General features: G+C 41.2%; 2 protein-coding genes and 1 long non-coding RNA gene across 4 annotated transcripts in view; 2 read left to right on the top strand and 1 right to left on the bottom strand.

Moving 5' to 3' along the window:
* Nucleotides 1-6,654, top strand: part of trnau1apb (tRNA selenocysteine 1 associated protein 1b) — a 7,425-nt gene extending 771 nt beyond the window's left edge. Inside the window, exons 2-9 of one of the 2 annotated variants that reach the window (XM_037786879.1) lie at nt 836-933; nt 1,643-1,742; nt 2,563-2,615; nt 3,073-3,201; nt 3,703-3,819; nt 4,114-4,414; nt 4,735-4,777; nt 5,523-6,654. In XM_037786879.1, the coding sequence (XP_037642807.1) occupies nt 836-933; nt 1,643-1,742; nt 2,563-2,615; nt 3,073-3,201; nt 3,703-3,819; nt 4,114-4,414; nt 4,735-4,777; nt 5,523-5,659 (978 nt within the window). In that variant the 3' untranslated portion in view covers nt 5,660-6,654. Of the gene's footprint in view, nt 1-835; nt 934-1,642; nt 1,743-2,562; nt 2,616-3,072; nt 3,202-3,702; nt 3,820-4,113; nt 4,415-4,731; nt 4,778-5,522 lie in introns of both variants that reach the window. The other variant, XM_037786878.1, reaches the window with a different exon arrangement.
* Nucleotides 6,655-7,392: 738 nt separating this feature from the next.
* fitm1l (fat storage inducing transmembrane protein 1, like) lies at nt 7,393-10,267 on the bottom strand. The gene is made up of 2 exons (XM_037786881.1): nt 8,979-10,267; nt 7,393-8,802 (listed from the first exon to the last, which is right to left on the bottom strand). The coding sequence occupies exons 1-2, from the start codon at nt 9,155-9,157 to the stop codon at nt 8,124-8,126; spliced, it is 858 nt and encodes a 285-aa protein (XP_037642809.1). The 5' UTR covers nt 9,158-10,267; the 3' UTR covers nt 7,393-8,123.
* An 88-nt stretch (nt 10,268-10,355) lies between these two features.
* LOC119498235 lies at nt 10,356-14,906 on the top strand. Its single transcript, XR_005209094.1, has 3 exons — nt 10,356-11,420; nt 12,497-12,561; nt 14,595-14,906. It is a non-coding gene; the product is annotated as an uncharacterized LOC119498235 (long non-coding RNA).
* The last annotated feature ends 1,739 nt before the right edge of the window (nt 14,907-16,645 follow it).

Raw genomic sequence — 16,645 nt, 5'->3', positions numbered from 1 at the left:
TTTTTGCATCCATTTTTAGCTTGCAACTTTACATTTTTATCTTATAACTTTACATTTTTAGCTTATAACTTTATTTCTTGTTATAATCATAAAGTTGAACGTTTCATGTCATTTTTGCATCCATTTTTAGCTTTCAACTTTACATTTTTTGCTTATAACTTAATATTTTTTGCTTGTAACTTTACATTTTTTTGTTATAAATTTTTAGTTGAACGTTTCATGTCCTTTTTGCATCCATTTTTAGTTTGTAGATTGAAGATTAGATCGAGAATGTGTACGGATCCTGCAACAGGAAAAACCAGTCTGGTATAAAGGAGAGAGAGACAGGAGCTCAAATAAGCAACTACATTTGGAAACAAGCCCAAAAAACGCGACCTGCAACTACCAATGTTTGTAAGCGACTTTTCAGGAAAACAAACCCAAAGTCACTTATAATAGGTGGACTTGGCAGCTCTGATCCCTGACCATAAGGAGGGAAACATTATTTGACAGGGGAACAGACTTCAACATAACACCCGCTCTCTCGTATGGCCTTTGGGACATCTAAATGGAACAGAGCCATCATTAATGTTATTAATTACAATATAAAATGTCTACAATGGAAAAGATATTCTAAAAGAGATGAGCTGTAATTTGTCCCAAGCATTTTTGCTAAAGCACTTCATAGCTGATTGTGTAGCATCTACCAGCATTAGAAAAGACCATGCTGGCGTTGTAATAATGTCATACTTGTTTTATACAGTTTACAAAGATGTATGCATACTTCTGTACTATTATGAACTTTTGTTGTTCGCTAAAAGTGAATGTGATGCATGTTAAATTTCTTCTTTTTTAGTTGGACCCATACATGGATGAGAACTTCATCAAGCAGGCATTTAGCGCTATGGGAGAATCGCCCTTTGGAGTCAAGATCATCACTCACAGGATAACAGGGTAGGATATACAGAGCACCTTATACAACTTTACTGTCTTTCAGAGGCTTTAGCAGGTTCAGTTTTAGAGCTAGAGTGAAGTTAGATGATATCATATGAAACTAGAAAACCTAGGGAATCCATTGGTAACAACCAATTATACTATATGTCATACTAGCTTATCGGGAAGGAGGCTCAGTAACGCTCCAAATTACGCTAAAGTTTGGTGAGGAAAAACTGGCATGGCCATTTTCACAGGTGTCCCTTGACCTCTGACCTCAATATATGTGAATGAAAACGGGTTGTATGGGTACCCACGAGTCTCCCCTTTACAGACATGCCCACTTTATGCTAATCACATGCAGTTTTAGACAAAAAACATGCAGTTGTTTGAATGCAGTATAAATGTGTTATTTTCTGATATTCTAAAATGGTGTATTTTAATTTTTCTGCATACTGGGGTCCCTAAACAGTTTTAGAATTACATAAATTGGGTATCACTGTAAAGCGGAGACTCTTGAGGTGGACAGCTTTGGCTTAAGCCAGGAAGCCCTCCAAGTGTTTCCACCGAGTGCTGTTAGCCTATCGCCCACCCTTAACCAAAATGTGACAGTGGGGTTGATGGCTAAATAATCTGTGTGCCGTTTATACTGTTGTTGTAATGCTGTTATATTGCTTTTATAGAAACTGTTTTCTCTCTCTGTCCCTAACACTCCTGTTTTCCTGTGCAGTGGTTCAGCAGGATACTGCTTTGTGGAGCTGGCAGATGAAGCGAGTGTCGACCGCTGCGTCCAACGACTGAACGGAAAACTGGTTCCCGGATCAAACCCGGTCAGTTCTACGGTGTAATTTCAAAAATACTTACTCATATTATCTTTCATGCAATCCTTACTGCAATATATATAATTATTGTTTCTCCACAAATATACATACTATACTATTGACAATTTAATACTGCCTTCCTTTTTTTCCCAGTATTAGACTTATGTTATCAAGCAGTATTTAATTGTTGATGTGACTGTGGATGGCGGAGCTCCACTAGTCTTGGTCCTCCTTTTATACCAGTAACTAAATAGTATTGAATTTTGATGAGTCGATTATAATACAAGGTTGTAATTTTGCTCCGTAAACACACCAGATCGTTGTTAATACAACAGATCTGCTCGATTTTCTGTTTGTGTTAATTTCACTACCACTATATTGTGTTTCCCCAGTGAATTTAAACAAAACGTTTACATAGAAGCATTGCTAAATACCAAAAAGTCATGCCAGCTTGAAAATGTTCTAAGTCTCAAGTGGTATGTAGAGTTGTGAGCTTTAGCTGCTTGCTACTGAATTAGAAACGCTGCTGGCCCCTGTGAGCCGGCCAAGCTACTGGGCTCCCCTGTCCGCCGGCCTGTATCCGCTGCTGAAGGTGGCTGAGAGGCTGCTTGTACATGAATGTACTTTGTTTGAAGCTGGTGAATAGAGTCTCTGGTAGGAACTAACTGAGGAATGGGCTAAAGGCTGGTCTGGGTGGTGGAGGTATGTAAACCCAAATAACAACCATAATAACTCCACTCTCTATTTTTCAGCAATATCAGTGCTATACTACACGTCTCTGGTGTTTGACGTTGGCTCAGTGTGTGTGTTTTTTTCTCTCCCCGTGCAGCCCCGGAAGTTTAAGCTAAACTATGCGACCTACGGTAAACGGCCAGAGGCAGGGTAAGACACCATTCACACTCAGCTTTTGCATGTTACTGTTTCAGACGACATTTAAGTAGTAAAGCTCTAATGAGTCCAACTGTATTCATGTGTGATGATGTTAGTCCCCATAGGAGACATTTCATTGTAGTGAGACCATTTTTTGAAATTTGACCTCACTGTATAAAATGACCTGTGGTGACCTCTAGGATAATCACAGCCTCATGAAACTTTACAGTCACAAACTAGAGACCTAGAGCATTCAGAGGATGAATGGCTTTCCTAGCTAGATTGACAATAGGGGGGTTTCTGAGCAGTTTACGCAACAGAAGTGCTCGCCATCCAATCACCAAAAAATGCGATTTAAGTAAACAGGAATGATAGTAAACTTTCCCACAAACCCAGCTGCCCTTTTAATGCTTGACAGTTGTTGTGTAAAGCGTACAAAATATTTGATCAATGTTTTTCCTTCTCTCAGGCCGGAGTTCTCAGTGTTTGTGGGCGATTTGGCCTCCGAGGTGGACGACTTCCAACTGCACCAAGTTTTCAAGAAGTACCTTTCCTGCAAGGGAGCCAAAGTAGTCACTGACCAGTATGGGTACTCCAGGTATGTGAGCTCACAGAGGTGGACCGGACAGCGACACGGCTTCAGAAATGTTAAAAAAGTATTCAGTTTGGCATCAGATGATTTTCTTGAACTACATATTATTTCCTTGATGTGTTGTATATAATAGTCTGATTATTATTGTAAGAAATATACAATAATATAAAACTGTTTCCTGGTTTCTGTGTTGTAAAGATTTAAAAAGCAGTGCTATGGACGTTGACCACCAGTGCATCTTCATCTATTTTCGAAAAAAAAGGGCTGAAGAAATGTTGACTTGCCTTCTTATGCTAAAACTATTGTTTTCCCCATATAGGCTAAGCAAGAGCAACTCACAATTCAAGTGATGCTACCTCATGTTAAAAGTAAAACAACAAGTTTCAGTTCTACCATAATAATACCCATTATATTCTGTTTTCTCATTATTATAAGTGGCTATTAAACGCCAAGTAATGGAGTGTGTGTTGTTGTGGAGAGGAGGTGTGACTCTCGTTTGACCTGCAGAGGCTACGGCTTCGTCAAGTTTGGGGAGGAGGGCGAGCAGAAGAAGGCGATCGAGGAGTGCCAGGGTACGATGCTGGGGGGAAAGCCGCTCAGACTCAGTATTGCTGTGGCAAAGAGGTAAGACGCTGACAAGGAAATATGATGGAACATATTAAAACTGCACGTGTTCTCCCATGATTGAATTCATCTCCATCACAACAAGTAAATACACCTAGTGACAAAGAGATTATTATAGTATCTGTTGCAGCGCTGTGATTCTGTGATTGTTGTTCAAGTAGCTTGGTGTTCTGCACCGAGACACATACAAGTTTAAAATGTGTTGTGAATTATATATCTTGAATCAAATAACTGAGCTTCACCGAGTTCCCTTCAAACGTTAACGAATGCTTTGTTGTATTTCTTGTGTTGCAGCCAGAAGATGAGCAACTACCACGGGGGCCAGGGCCAGAATTACCATAGCAACTACAGCCCGTCCCAGTCCAGTTACTACGGCAACCAGGGCAGCGGAGGTCAGGGGGGTTACTACTCTCAGTGGGGGGGCTACGACCAGTACAGCGGCTACAACAGCGGCGGCTACACCGGCGGCTACAACAGTGGCTATAACAGTGGCTACAACTATAACTATGCGCCCTACGGATACCCCCCACCGGGCCACGCGATGCCACCACCTCCCATGGGGATGCCACCCACTGACATGACGGGAGCTGCAGAGGTGAGGGAAATACTTCTACCCCTTTCACACTAATGACCAGGGTTGGACCAGGGTTATCTGACCCTGACCCCTTGATGTCAATATACTGTCAAAAGATCATTTTCACTGTCTGTTGTTGCTGTGAACTGTGCACATTTTTAAAATCATCCTTTAACACAACAGTTTGTACAACAAATATCGAGGTGTTTATTACAACTTTTGTGTATTTCCAGACTTGGATGTATATCTTTTTGGTCTTGTAACATGATTTTTCATTCATGTACATGTACACATTCAGTGTTTCACACATAATTCTCAGTGTGTAACGTCTTCCCCAGCAGGGCCATGAGGAGGGTGCTGATGTAGATGAAGATAATGTAGAAGGTAAGACCCTTTTTATCATGAAAATGCTCTTCTTTTGTTTTTGTGTTCCCCTATTATCATACAGGATCTGCTGTCAGCCTGTTATATTACTAGACACATTCTTGTGTTACCAACCTAGACCTGTGAAATGGAATTGGTCCAGTATTGAGGGAGAGCGCTGTAGACGGCAGCTGCTCACAGGCTGCTATATTGCGCTATCGGGGCAAGCTGGCACCGCCATTTACCTCCTCTAAAAGTGCTTGTTTTCGCCATGACAGGCTCTGATTGTTACTATAAGTGTCTGACATTATGGAACGAGTTTCACTCAAGGAGAAGTCTCCTTCTGAAATCTGGCGAGGTGACGTGTTGCCTGAAGACAACGGTGGCAGAGGTCTTTGAATTCAGTGGTCGCTCATATTCAGATTTCACAACGAGACTTCTCCTTGAGCGGGACTTGGACACAAAAACAAACAGACCGAATGAAGAGAAAGGTTTTATTTCTCTGTAGGGGCCTTTCCATAATGTTGTCAGACACTTATAATAACAATCGTTACATTGACGCTGCTCACTGCCATTGCAGCTCGTTTTGCTGCTGCCAATTACATCGTTCTCCCTAAAGGGACTCTGCCCATTACTATCTTGTCAGCTAGTAAAGTATTATACAGTATTTGCGGTGCTATATTGTTTTGACTTTTGTTTGCATGCTCATATAAATAAGCACATATGGGTGGACGTGTACTGATCATTGCTTGGTGGTGTTTTCCAGAGCCCATCCCTGAATGTGACGTGGAGCAGTGGAACAAAGATTTTATGCAGCGCAGCGAAGAACTCTACGACGCCATGATGAGCTGTCACTGGGAACCCATGGACTCTGTTAACTCCCCCATCCCCTCCCTCTCCTGATAAATATCCTGATCCCTCCCTAAACCGTAAATATTTCATTTTTTTTATGAGTTTGTACTCCCCATAATCCACCACGTTGACACCTTAAAAAAGGGCCAGCTTCAGCTCGGTCTCAGTACTTCCCTAAGCCTGTCTAAAGGCTCCAGAGTACACACCGATACAGGTACTTGTTCCTCTTCAAAACACTCAAATAAGTACACACAAATATTCACTTGATTTTAATGTTTACCATGTTGGTAATATTCAGAAAAGGTCGTTCAATAATCAGTGACGTTGCACCTGTGTATTTTGTATGAATTCCTCTATAAACCAGAGCTCTAAGCTGTGGGATGAAGTAGTCTTCTCTGCTGTTGACTGGCAACGCAGTAGCTGTAGCATCGGAAACTGAATGTCACGTGTCAATATTTCACCATTTAAAGATCTCACGGAGGAACAAACTCCACTGTCCCTTCCCTTCTGTTGATCCGTGTTGAAATGGTGACACCAGCAAAAGCTAACTTGGCTCATTGGATATGACCTCGACTTTTAAAAATTTGCCTCCTGAAGACAGATGTTCAAGCTACGCCTTAATTGTCACTTGCCATACACTTCCTCTTAGTCGATGATGAATCTTGTTTCTACAGGACATCGCTCTTTTTTGTTCATTTTTTTTATTGAAGGAATTTTCCTCCGTTTGTTTAAATTTTTCTGATGAAGTAAAAGAACGAAAGGAAAGACGGTGACATCGAGGTAACCCGACAGTAATCAATCAGTAATTTATCGCTGTTTTTCCAACACAAGGAGCTCAAAGTCTTTCTGTATGATAGATGAATGGTACAACCTCCCAGTGCTTTTGAGCGCTGTGAAACCGCCCTAATGGTTTTGTGAGGTTGACGGCTGATTTGCTGTATCAGATGTCAAGGCAGCGTTTATTTTCTGCTGTCTGATGGCTGATTGTTTTGTATATATTTTCTTTGTGGAGACGTTTTATCAATAAAACAAATTTAGGAGGAGAATTGTCTTCTCTCTTTTTTTTCCCGACATGGATGTATAAAGAGAACTGGATACAGCGTTGGAGGCGGGGCCCCGTTCATTCCTATGAAAGTTGCTCAGTGGCGCATGAAGCTCGACAAAATGGTTCGACTTCCGAGTATAAAAGTACCCGGATCATCCGGCGATCTAACGCATCCATTGGGCCCATGTAGCAGGAGCAGTAGCCTTTCCTTTAACTCCGCCTCCCAGCCCTCGCTCCAGCCTCGGTCTGGGTTCCATTCACATGAACAGAGGAAGGGAAATAACTCTGGATTTGGCTATTAGTGCATTTTAGAGTTCGTACTGGGAAGTTGATATACCGCAAAAAAAAAATTGGGTAATGTAAGAAGTCTTATGTGGGCCCAATGGCGTCACGTGAAGCACCCGGAGCTTGTAGTACCGCCGTTTAGCCACTATGTAAAGCCCGGCTCTCTTCCTGGGGGAGCTTGGTATCCAGTTCTTATAATACATCCATGGATTTTGGCATAAAATGCATGTGTTTGGGAAGTAGTGAGCATACTACTGGATAAACGAGACTTGGATTATACTGCACGAGTAATGTGAGAGTTAATAAACAGATTTTTGATATGGTTTTGCTGTTGTTAACCTGCTGGACACCTTTTGGATTCTCCGTTCACCGTGGAGGCATGCGGGAAGTTTTCTTCAAGAATTCAAGGCCAACACGCGGTGAGTATTATGATGATATACAAATGGTCATTTTGTGGGTGAAATATTCCTTTAATCTTGCAAATGCATTTTCGGTCTTCGAACACAAGTGACAGCAATGCATCTGAACAACGGAGAGAAAAAGTGTAACCGAACTCAACCGATGTCTTTACTTCTCTCTTCAGATGCTTTTTTTTTTAATCAAACATGTTACTCCTGCAAAATAAGACACTGATAGAGAAACACATGGATGTTTGATAGCATCTGTCAACCATACTACTAGTCCATCGTGTCAACGGGCAACGTGTCAATACAGTATTGAATTGATTTAGTTGTTGATTAGCATGTCACATATCCATCAAAAACATTTCATAATGTATTTTTTTCTCTGCATTGCAAACAAGCTGTGGTTCAGTAAAGTCTGGGTTTCTCAAAACATTTCCATCTTGTATCTAAATGGCAATTGTCTCGTCCTGAATTCCTGTCTTGTGGAGACTCTCCCGTCATCTACTGTGAGACTTGTTAGGATGTCACAAGCGTTTTGGTAATTACAGCATGTATTTGATGCATTGGTATGAATGATGATGCATATAGAGATATACAGATACATTTGTTGAAGCCCACTTCATCCATTCATTTGTTCCAGTTTCAACAGGAGTTTTTTGTCTTACTGTTAAAAGAGGACAACAAACACAAATGGACAGGTCGTCTCAGTCATTTCCAAGCAACCACCTAGAGCTCATGATTCAATTCATCTTTGTTTCAGTGTTAAAATCTTTTTTTCCAGTTAATTGCAGTGATCATGGCTCAGTTGTGCGTCCTCTGCTTCAATACCGTTGTTCTTGGTGTTGAGCAGTCCCAGTCCAGGCCTCCCGGGGCAGTACCAGCTGGGCCCGAGGCGATACCATCCCTGGTACAGTCCCCTCCAGCTCAGACACCCCAGAGCGCCCCCTAGCAGCTGAGTGGGGAACGCAGGGAAGTAAGCTAAGAGACAGAGCAGCAGAAAGATCCAGAGCCAGAGCAGGAGGACACAGAACAGGAAGAGGATCCTCAGAGGGGCGTCCGAGATCCCCCCCAGGCTCAGATAAGGGCCGAACACCGCCGTTTCCTCGGCCAGCAGCAGGCAGCACAGACAGAGGAGGAAGACGTCTTCTGAAACTTCATACCCCCTCCACAGCATCCCGTTCCTGAGGCACCCGTACTTGGTCTCCCCTTCTCGCAACACCAACAGAGGCTGCCCGTTGGTGACCTCCGGGCCGCTGAGTAAAGGTTCGTAGCAGCTTCCGGTGGCGTTCTCCAGAATGTCCAGGAGTTTACAGAAACCGAGCCACAAGCCGCCGGCCACCCCGAGCCGGGAGAGGTGACGGATGGAGAGGGAGAGGGAGCGACGGATGGAGAAGGAGAGGAGGAAGACGAAGGAGCCGACAAAGACGCAGGTCCAGCCCCAACCAGAGCGCAAGAACATCCTGAGGAAGGAGAGGAGACATGGGAACGGTTTTAGAAGTTAATTATGCAAATGTATGTATATATTTATTATTGGAAATCAATTAACAACACAAAACGATGACGAATATTGTCCAGAAAACTGCAGTTTGGTTCAAAGAAGACAAGCAATCAGGAAGTAAACAGGAAGCAGCCTCACCTGTAGAGGAAGTGGCTTCTCTTGGCGAAGACGCTGTGCTGCGAGACCCAGAGGCTCAGCGCCGGGCCGAACATCACCACCACCGACAGCAACAGGTGGAAGTGCTTCCGGAAAACTGTGTTACCCATGAACCGGGCCGCCAGGTCCGTCAGGACCACCAGCACCGTGTTGAGGAACATCTTGGACCCAGAACCAAAACCTCTGACAACTTAACTTAATATTTCCGTATGGAACTGGACTGCTGCTGCTGCTGGCTCTAAATGCAGCCGAGTGTTTGTGTGTCGATAATCCAACTCAGACTTAATAGCATCCGCTGTAATCCTGTCTAGAATGCATTTAAACACACTAGTTGGTGCTTAACGGAACAATTCAGCATCTTAAGTAGTCCTGGTTGGAATCAATCAGTCTATACGAACTGAATTATATTTTTCAAGAGCGGATCCATTGGTGCATTTATGGAAGATTCACTCAGATCTGGAAATCCAAAGATTGCTGGCTATGTTGTAAAAACAGTCCACTGTTGTTAGCTGCTAGTGCTCGGCATCCATGCGTAAAGTATATGAATGAAACGACAGCTGGCCCCTCTAGCATTCCACAGAGTCCACACTGTGAAACCCAACCATGAAATTCTTCAATCCAATCGGCACTCCTCCTCCTGACTCAGTACAGTATAATGTATCTGCTAGTAGCTTCAATGCACAATAGTTTTAAGCTACATCTATGTTTTTTTCTTGCGGCTGCAGAAAGGCGAGTTGAGCTCCGGTCTTCTCTGACCTTGTTAGCAGGTTTGCGATGCGTCTCCTTCCCGGTTTCTTCTTGTCATGCAGAGATTGTCACTGATTGCCACTTCTGGATCCTTTCTGCAGAAATGCAATTCACTCAGCGATGGCCACCGCTTTGCCACGCCGAGGAACGTCCGATGGTTGTAGCTTGAGAAATAACCTCCCCTGTTCGAACGATCTCCGCAGTAAATGTGACTTCTCTTCTCTTGTGTGTCGCTCACGCCCACCCGTCTCTCCCAACTGTATGTTCTCACCCTGTCATACGCCTCCTGGGCCTTGAAGGTGTCACATTGCTCCTACTGAGAAGGGTACGGAGAGGTTGAACCAAAGACATGGGTTCCTTGGCGTTAATATGGATATCGGTTTACTGACTAATTCATCTTGATCACCAGCAGAGTCAGAGGCTGGAGAGTATAAGCTGAGCAGCGCCAACAGAAACAGTGTTACAGAAAGTCTTGCAATACGTGTCAACATTACGTTATGATGTGAAATTAGATGCAATACGTCCAATTGTGTGTGTGTGTGTTTGTTGGTGTGTGTGTGTGTTTGTTGGCGTGTGTGTGTGTGTGTGTGGGTGGGTGTGGGTGGGTGTGTGTGGGTGTGTTTTCACATGTATTAATAGCAATAACGTTTGCCCTGTATCTGGGCTGAGACTCAGCTGTTGCAGCAGTCTGTCTCTGTCAGTCACAGTCCACATTTACTGCCCTTTCTCTGCCCTCTCTCTCTCAAATATCACCTACTGTCATTACGTTTCTTCAACAATTCAACATTACGCTGGTTCCTTCTCATTTGGTGCACACATCTCTTTATTTCTGACTATACTCTTCCTCTGTCCCTTGCTGGACTTTGTCTTCTTCTACTTTGTCCGAACTCTCCTGTCCTCATCTGACCGTTTCTGTTTTGTACCTGCCCGTAGTCTGTCCAGAAATAACGGTTGACCTGTTTTTTGACGTGTTAAATGTCTCCCAACTCTATTTCCAACTGCGTACAGAACAGTCTAGTCAAGTTACAGACAGCATGCGATCCACGAACCACTACATTTGTTACATCACCTCTAAGTAATATAAATGCCAGGAGGACACTATTACCCTCTGTTTTAGATTTATTTTTTGGCCCAAATCTCTAATTAACAATCACAAACTAGATTACTTTTTTGGGAATGGTGATCTAGAGATTACAGGAAACCGCACTACTTGCTTGCACTGGACTTCTAATGATCTTGTACTGCTATAAGTGATCCTCAGGTGTTTAAAAGGTCTATCCATTTCATCTGGGAGGCAGACGCCCTCTCCACATTTAAGACTTTCCTCTTTGATAACGCTTATAGTTAGGGCTGGCTCAGGCTGCCTTGGACCAGCCCTTAGTTACGCTGCTATAGGCCTAGACTGCTGGGGGACTTCCTGTGATACACTGAGCTCCTCTCCTCTCCATCTGGATGCATTCTTGTCCAATTCATGTATGTAACTAACTTAATTTCTTCCCTGGAGTCTTTGTGCTTTCTCGTCTCGCAGGTTTCCATGGATCAAGGTTACACCTGGACCAGAGGCCTGCACTACGAAGAGAGTTCAACATACCCGGGGTTCCTTCTCGTTATCTGTCTTAACTAACCTGAACAACCGAGATCCCGCCAGGCGGTCCTACGAAGCTGGTTATCAACTCGGTAAGTCAATCCAGGGTTTCTCTATCGTGTTATGAGCACGTTCACATGAAAGAGGCGGTGTTTGCAGCATCTGACCAATCACAAACATGGACAAGTCAGCACAGCGGCACATTTTACAAATGAAGAGCAAACTATAATATTAGTTAAACACACAATCCAGACTAAAAGTAACACAGTTGAAGCTGACAAATGCAGGAAGGACAGCTGGCAAAAGAAGAAACTCCCGATATGTGACTGCGTAAATTAACAGACTTATTAATTTAACAGAACACTCAAAAGTCGGATATAATCGTCTAGATGGGGCAGTGATATTATAGAAAACTTTCAGAATATAATGGATGAATAGATCACACTTCATTATGCCCTTTAGTAAGGAGAAGCGTGTATGAGTTCTTTCAGTTGCGTCCCCGACTCTGGCGGTGAGAAACGGACTTGAGAGCAAGTAAAAAAATATATATAAAGACATAATTCAAGGCAGTAAGCACCCACAGCATACAGCCTGTTGTCCTTTCTGCATTTGCCAGTTTAAACTGTGTTGTTTTTACCCTGGATTATCACTTTATCTTCTTCGTATTTGTGTAATATTACCATACGGTCCGCACATCGAGCTCTGATTGGTCAATAGGAGGTGCTTTTATACGAGTTGATCTCTTATCTGGAACATAACCTGCTCCGGAGCAGGTTAGGTGTTCAGCATCAGTTACCATGGCGATCTACCCCGGTAAGAAGTGAACCACCGTCGTGGGACGGAAAACCCTGAAGGGTTAACCCTGAAGTTACCTTGTTAACCCCAAATCCTGCTTCGTAGTACAGGCCCCTACTCTATATGAGAAGCGTCTTGAGGTAACTGCCGTTATGATTTGACGCTATATAAAAATAATTGAATTTGTCTCCACTGACTCACTCAGTCTGCAGCCAGACTTCACATATAAAAGCTATAAATAACAATGTTCATCACACAGTGACCAGGCAAATGGAAACACCTCTGCAAGGCAATGTAACCTAATACATCAGCCCTGCAATAGATCCTACTTACAGTATGTGAAGCTGATCATGTTCACTTTCTGTTTTTACAGTGTCAGGGAAATGTTCATTCAAATGTATCATCATTTTGTTGGCTGAAGGACTGCACTATGGAAAAGTATGAAAGGGTTTTCTAATATTTTTTTCTTTTCATATACTGTATGTAAATGGGAACACCACAATGCATTCCAATACAACAATTAATAACTGAAAGTGCACAGCAATATGTGTCCTTAAATTAAAACTAATCCCTGCCCAGTCCCAAACAAAGTACAAATGCTTCAATACTCACCAAGTGCTAGATTACCACCCAAAAACTAACAATACACAACGTACTCTATACAACCAAGGTAGTTATTTTTAGACCACCACTACTTTTATTAAGTGATGATGGAGAAATACTTAAAACATCTAAACCCCAGGTAGCACCACTCATTATGTGCTCAGATGCAGTAGAAGTGACACAACATCTATAAATCCAACTTTAGATCACAGCAGACACAATGTGATCTCTAGTGCAGAGGTCTTCAACAGGGGGTCCACGACCCCTAGGGGGACGCAGAGGTACTGCAAGGGGGGGGTCGCAAAATTTTCGTATTTTTTTATTTTTTTTATTTCACTGTCCCTACTACATGTATGTTTAATATAACATGAATCTGTCAATTATTTTAATAGCTCAGTATTGTATGCAAGATAACAGGTATGTTTATGCATGGCAGTGGCACTAATAGGCCATCACTCATTTTTGTTTCCACATTTGTTTAAAATAAAAATGTCAATTTGAATAGCTGGTATGCATGATTATCATGCAATTGACAGACATTGTTGATATTGGCATTGGTATCAGTTAACACGGTATGTTTATAAATGGCAGTGGCATGGCCACCCTACTCACTGTACCTTGCACATGTTTAAAATAAAAACATGAATATATGAACCTGTGTATTATTTGAATAGCTTAGTATTGAATGCACAATAACAAGGTACATTTATACATGGCACTAGGCCCAGTTTAATATAAAACATAATTTTAAACAATATATATAGTAGGGGGTCCCTGCTCCATCTCTCCATCAGTTTGGGGGTCCTTGGCTTGAAAAATGTTGAAGACCCCTGCTCTAGTGTATTATTCCCAGCCCCCCCTCAGTTTAAACAACACTGCCACTGTGTGGCTCAACTGTGACATCACAGTTTACTCCCAACACAGAGGGGGCGATGGCTCGCAGAGTCATGAACAGTTAGATGATTCATTCCCACCTGTAGAAATCCTGCAGCTCAGATGATAAACTCTGCTTTGAAGCATTAATACAAGTTAACAGTGCGATAATCGGTAGCTCTATCTGCTTTATAGAACACAATAGTGATTCATCACAACAAATCCATGAAAGATTACAGTGGCCAAGGTGGGGCATTAAACTCTCTCTCACACACACATTTAAATATCTATGTTTAGCATCAGTGTTGTTGTCCAAACAGCTTTGCTAACCAGACCACATGGTGCATGCCACATTATCATGTCATGAAAGTGTGTGCTGCTTTAATCCTTGTCAAATGCAACCAATTGCCAACTGGGCATACTTTTAGGAACCAGAAATGTTTGGCTTTCTCTTCGCTCCGCATTGTTTTAGGAATTAATTTTTTTGTAATAAAATTTGCTGTCTTTAATGTCTGCAACTTTGGTAAGCGTGGACAGTAATAGTCATCTCTAGGAAGTACAGTGAAAAAACAACACGCAGCCAAACTGACGTAACCTTTAAAGTAGGTGATAAAGTAATATATTGTTACTAATGACATGTAAAAGTGACTGTATGTATTGGACTGCATTGTACTCACTCATTACATGTGAACCCAAGAACTCACAAGCTTATCCCACTCCAGTTACCACAATCCTTCCTCTGGTCATGAGTGGTAATTCTGAAAATTGTCTGTCTGCAGTGTAACTCACTGACTGTTATATATATAGATATATAGATATATGTCACAGCAGTATGATGTCCTTCAAGTGTGTATTTTCGTGTTTTTTGATAAAAATGTTCGACATACTATGACTTTTTTTCGTAAAATGTTTTGACATACTATACTATGACTTTTTTTCATGAAATTGTTCGACATATTATACTATGACTGAAATACAAATCCCTCCATAACCAGGCCCCCTCCTACCTCTCCGACCTGCTCCACCAACACATTCCTTCCCACAGCCTCTGGTCCTCGGATGTCAACATCCCGTGTCCACCACTCAGGACCAAGCACCGGACCTGGAGCGACAGAGCATTCTCCATAACTATACCGTCCCTCTGGAACTCACTCCCCAAAATCATCCGAGACTGCACCAGCTGTCCACATTAGAATTACAAATCAAACCTCACCTTTTTATAACTGCTTTTGATGTATAATTCATGTCATGTGTTTTATGTAATTGTTGTTTTTATTTCTGACAATATTTACTAATTTTTATGAAAAACGCTCTTTAAATAAATATTATTACTTTTTTCCATCAATTTTTTCGACATACTATACTATGACTTTTTTCATAAAAGTTTTTGAAATACTTTACTATGACTTTTTTTCATAAAATTTTCCGACATACTATATTATGACTTTTTTCCATGAAATCTTTTGACATACTATCCTATGAATCTTTTCATAAAAGTTTTTCGACATACTATAATATGACTTTTTTTCATGAAATATTTCGATGTACTGTACTATGACTTTTTTTCATCAATTTTTTCGAAATACTGTATTACGAATTTTTTCATAAAAGTTTTTGACATACTATGACTTTTTTTTCATAGCATTTTTTCACATACTATACTGACTTTTTTCATGAAATCTTTCGACATACTATACTATGATTTCTTTTCATAAATCTTTTCGACATACTTTACTATGACTTTTTCACATAAAAGTTTTCGACATAATCTATGACTTTTTTCATAAAAAATTTCGAAATACTATATTATGACTTTTTTCCATGAAATTTTTCGACATACTATACTGTGAATTTTTTCATTAAAGTTTTTGACATACTATACTGGCTTTGTTTCATCAAATTTTTCGACATACTGTACTATGACTTTTTTCCATGAATTTTTTTGGCATACTATAAATAACTAAACAGTCATAGTATAGTATGTCGAAGAAAGTCCTAAAAAGTCGAGGTATAAAAAATCTTTATTGCTTTATTTTTATTATTTTTTTAAATCAAGTGTACTCTTACTAGTCTCTCAGTATTACCGACCCTAGCTTTAAAAGTGCTAATAATATGTCAATTTGATCTTCAGTGTCCTTCAACTATTGTTTCTGCTTTGGCACTCTGAATTGCATTTTTGATATCAGTTAAATGAAGGAGGATGTAGTACCACACACTCACCCCTCCCTGTGCTGCTCCTCCCAGTGCAGATCCATTAAAGGGCCTGGTGTCTGTGTGGCATCCAGGAATCCAGAGAGACTGTCAGCTGTAGGATCACACCTCTAATCCTCCACTGACTGAAAACACAAACAGCTGCCTGCCTGATCTGCTCTGCCCAGTCCTGCTGCTGAAAATGTTCCAAAGCAGAGAGCCAACGAGGAAGGACGTGGATGGACATGCCGGAGGCCTTCTGTTCATTCCTACAAAAAGACAAAAATATGCCTGAATGTTTGTTATAGAATTCATATGAATTAGTTTTTAATGACAGAATACAGTGAGCAATTATTGAGATGGGCAAACACTGTACGATTTAGAAATATTGTTGTGTACTTCCTACTCCTACTCTATGAGTAGATCGTTTGCGGTGGAAAGCCAAAGCTCACGATTTATGTGCTCACACTACATGTAAAATAGAAAACAAAACACGGCACATCTGCTCCTGCGGGCCGTTCTGGCTGTTCACAGTTGTCAATAAAGATTGGTTTGTAAAAAAAAAAGTAATTGTATAGCATGTCGGAAAAAATAAAAAAAAGTCATAGCATAGTATGTCGAAAAAAATAAAAAGTCATAGTAAAATATGTCGAAAAAAAGTCATAGTATAGTATGTCGGAAAAATTAAGTCATAGTAAAATATGTCGAAAATATTAAAAAGTTATAGTATAGTATGTTGAAAAAAGGAAAAAGTCATATAGTATGTCGAACATTTTTTTAACTAAAAAAGTCACAGTATGGTACGCTGAAAAAAACGCATGTGTCTCAAAATCCAGGCCAGAAACAGGCTATAATC

The sequence above is a fragment of the Sebastes umbrosus genome, chromosome 12 (genome assembly GCF_015220745.1).
Source record: "Sebastes umbrosus isolate fSebUmb1 chromosome 12, fSebUmb1.pri, whole genome shotgun sequence".
Taxonomy (NCBI): domain Eukaryota; kingdom Metazoa; phylum Chordata; class Actinopteri; order Perciformes; family Sebastidae; genus Sebastes; species Sebastes umbrosus.
Note: the sequence above shows the minus strand (reverse complement) of the source record. Positions and strands in the feature narration are given on the sequence as shown.

Coding starts and splice junctions, on each gene's coding strand:
- fitm1l (XM_037786881.1), bottom strand. CDS start 9,157: ATGTTCCTCAACACGGTGCTGGTGGTCCTGACGGACCTGGCGGCCCGG. Junction 8,803..8,978: donor AGAAGCCACTTCCTCTACAG/GTGAGGCTGCTT, acceptor CTCCTTCCTCAG/GATGTTCTTGCGCTCTGGTT.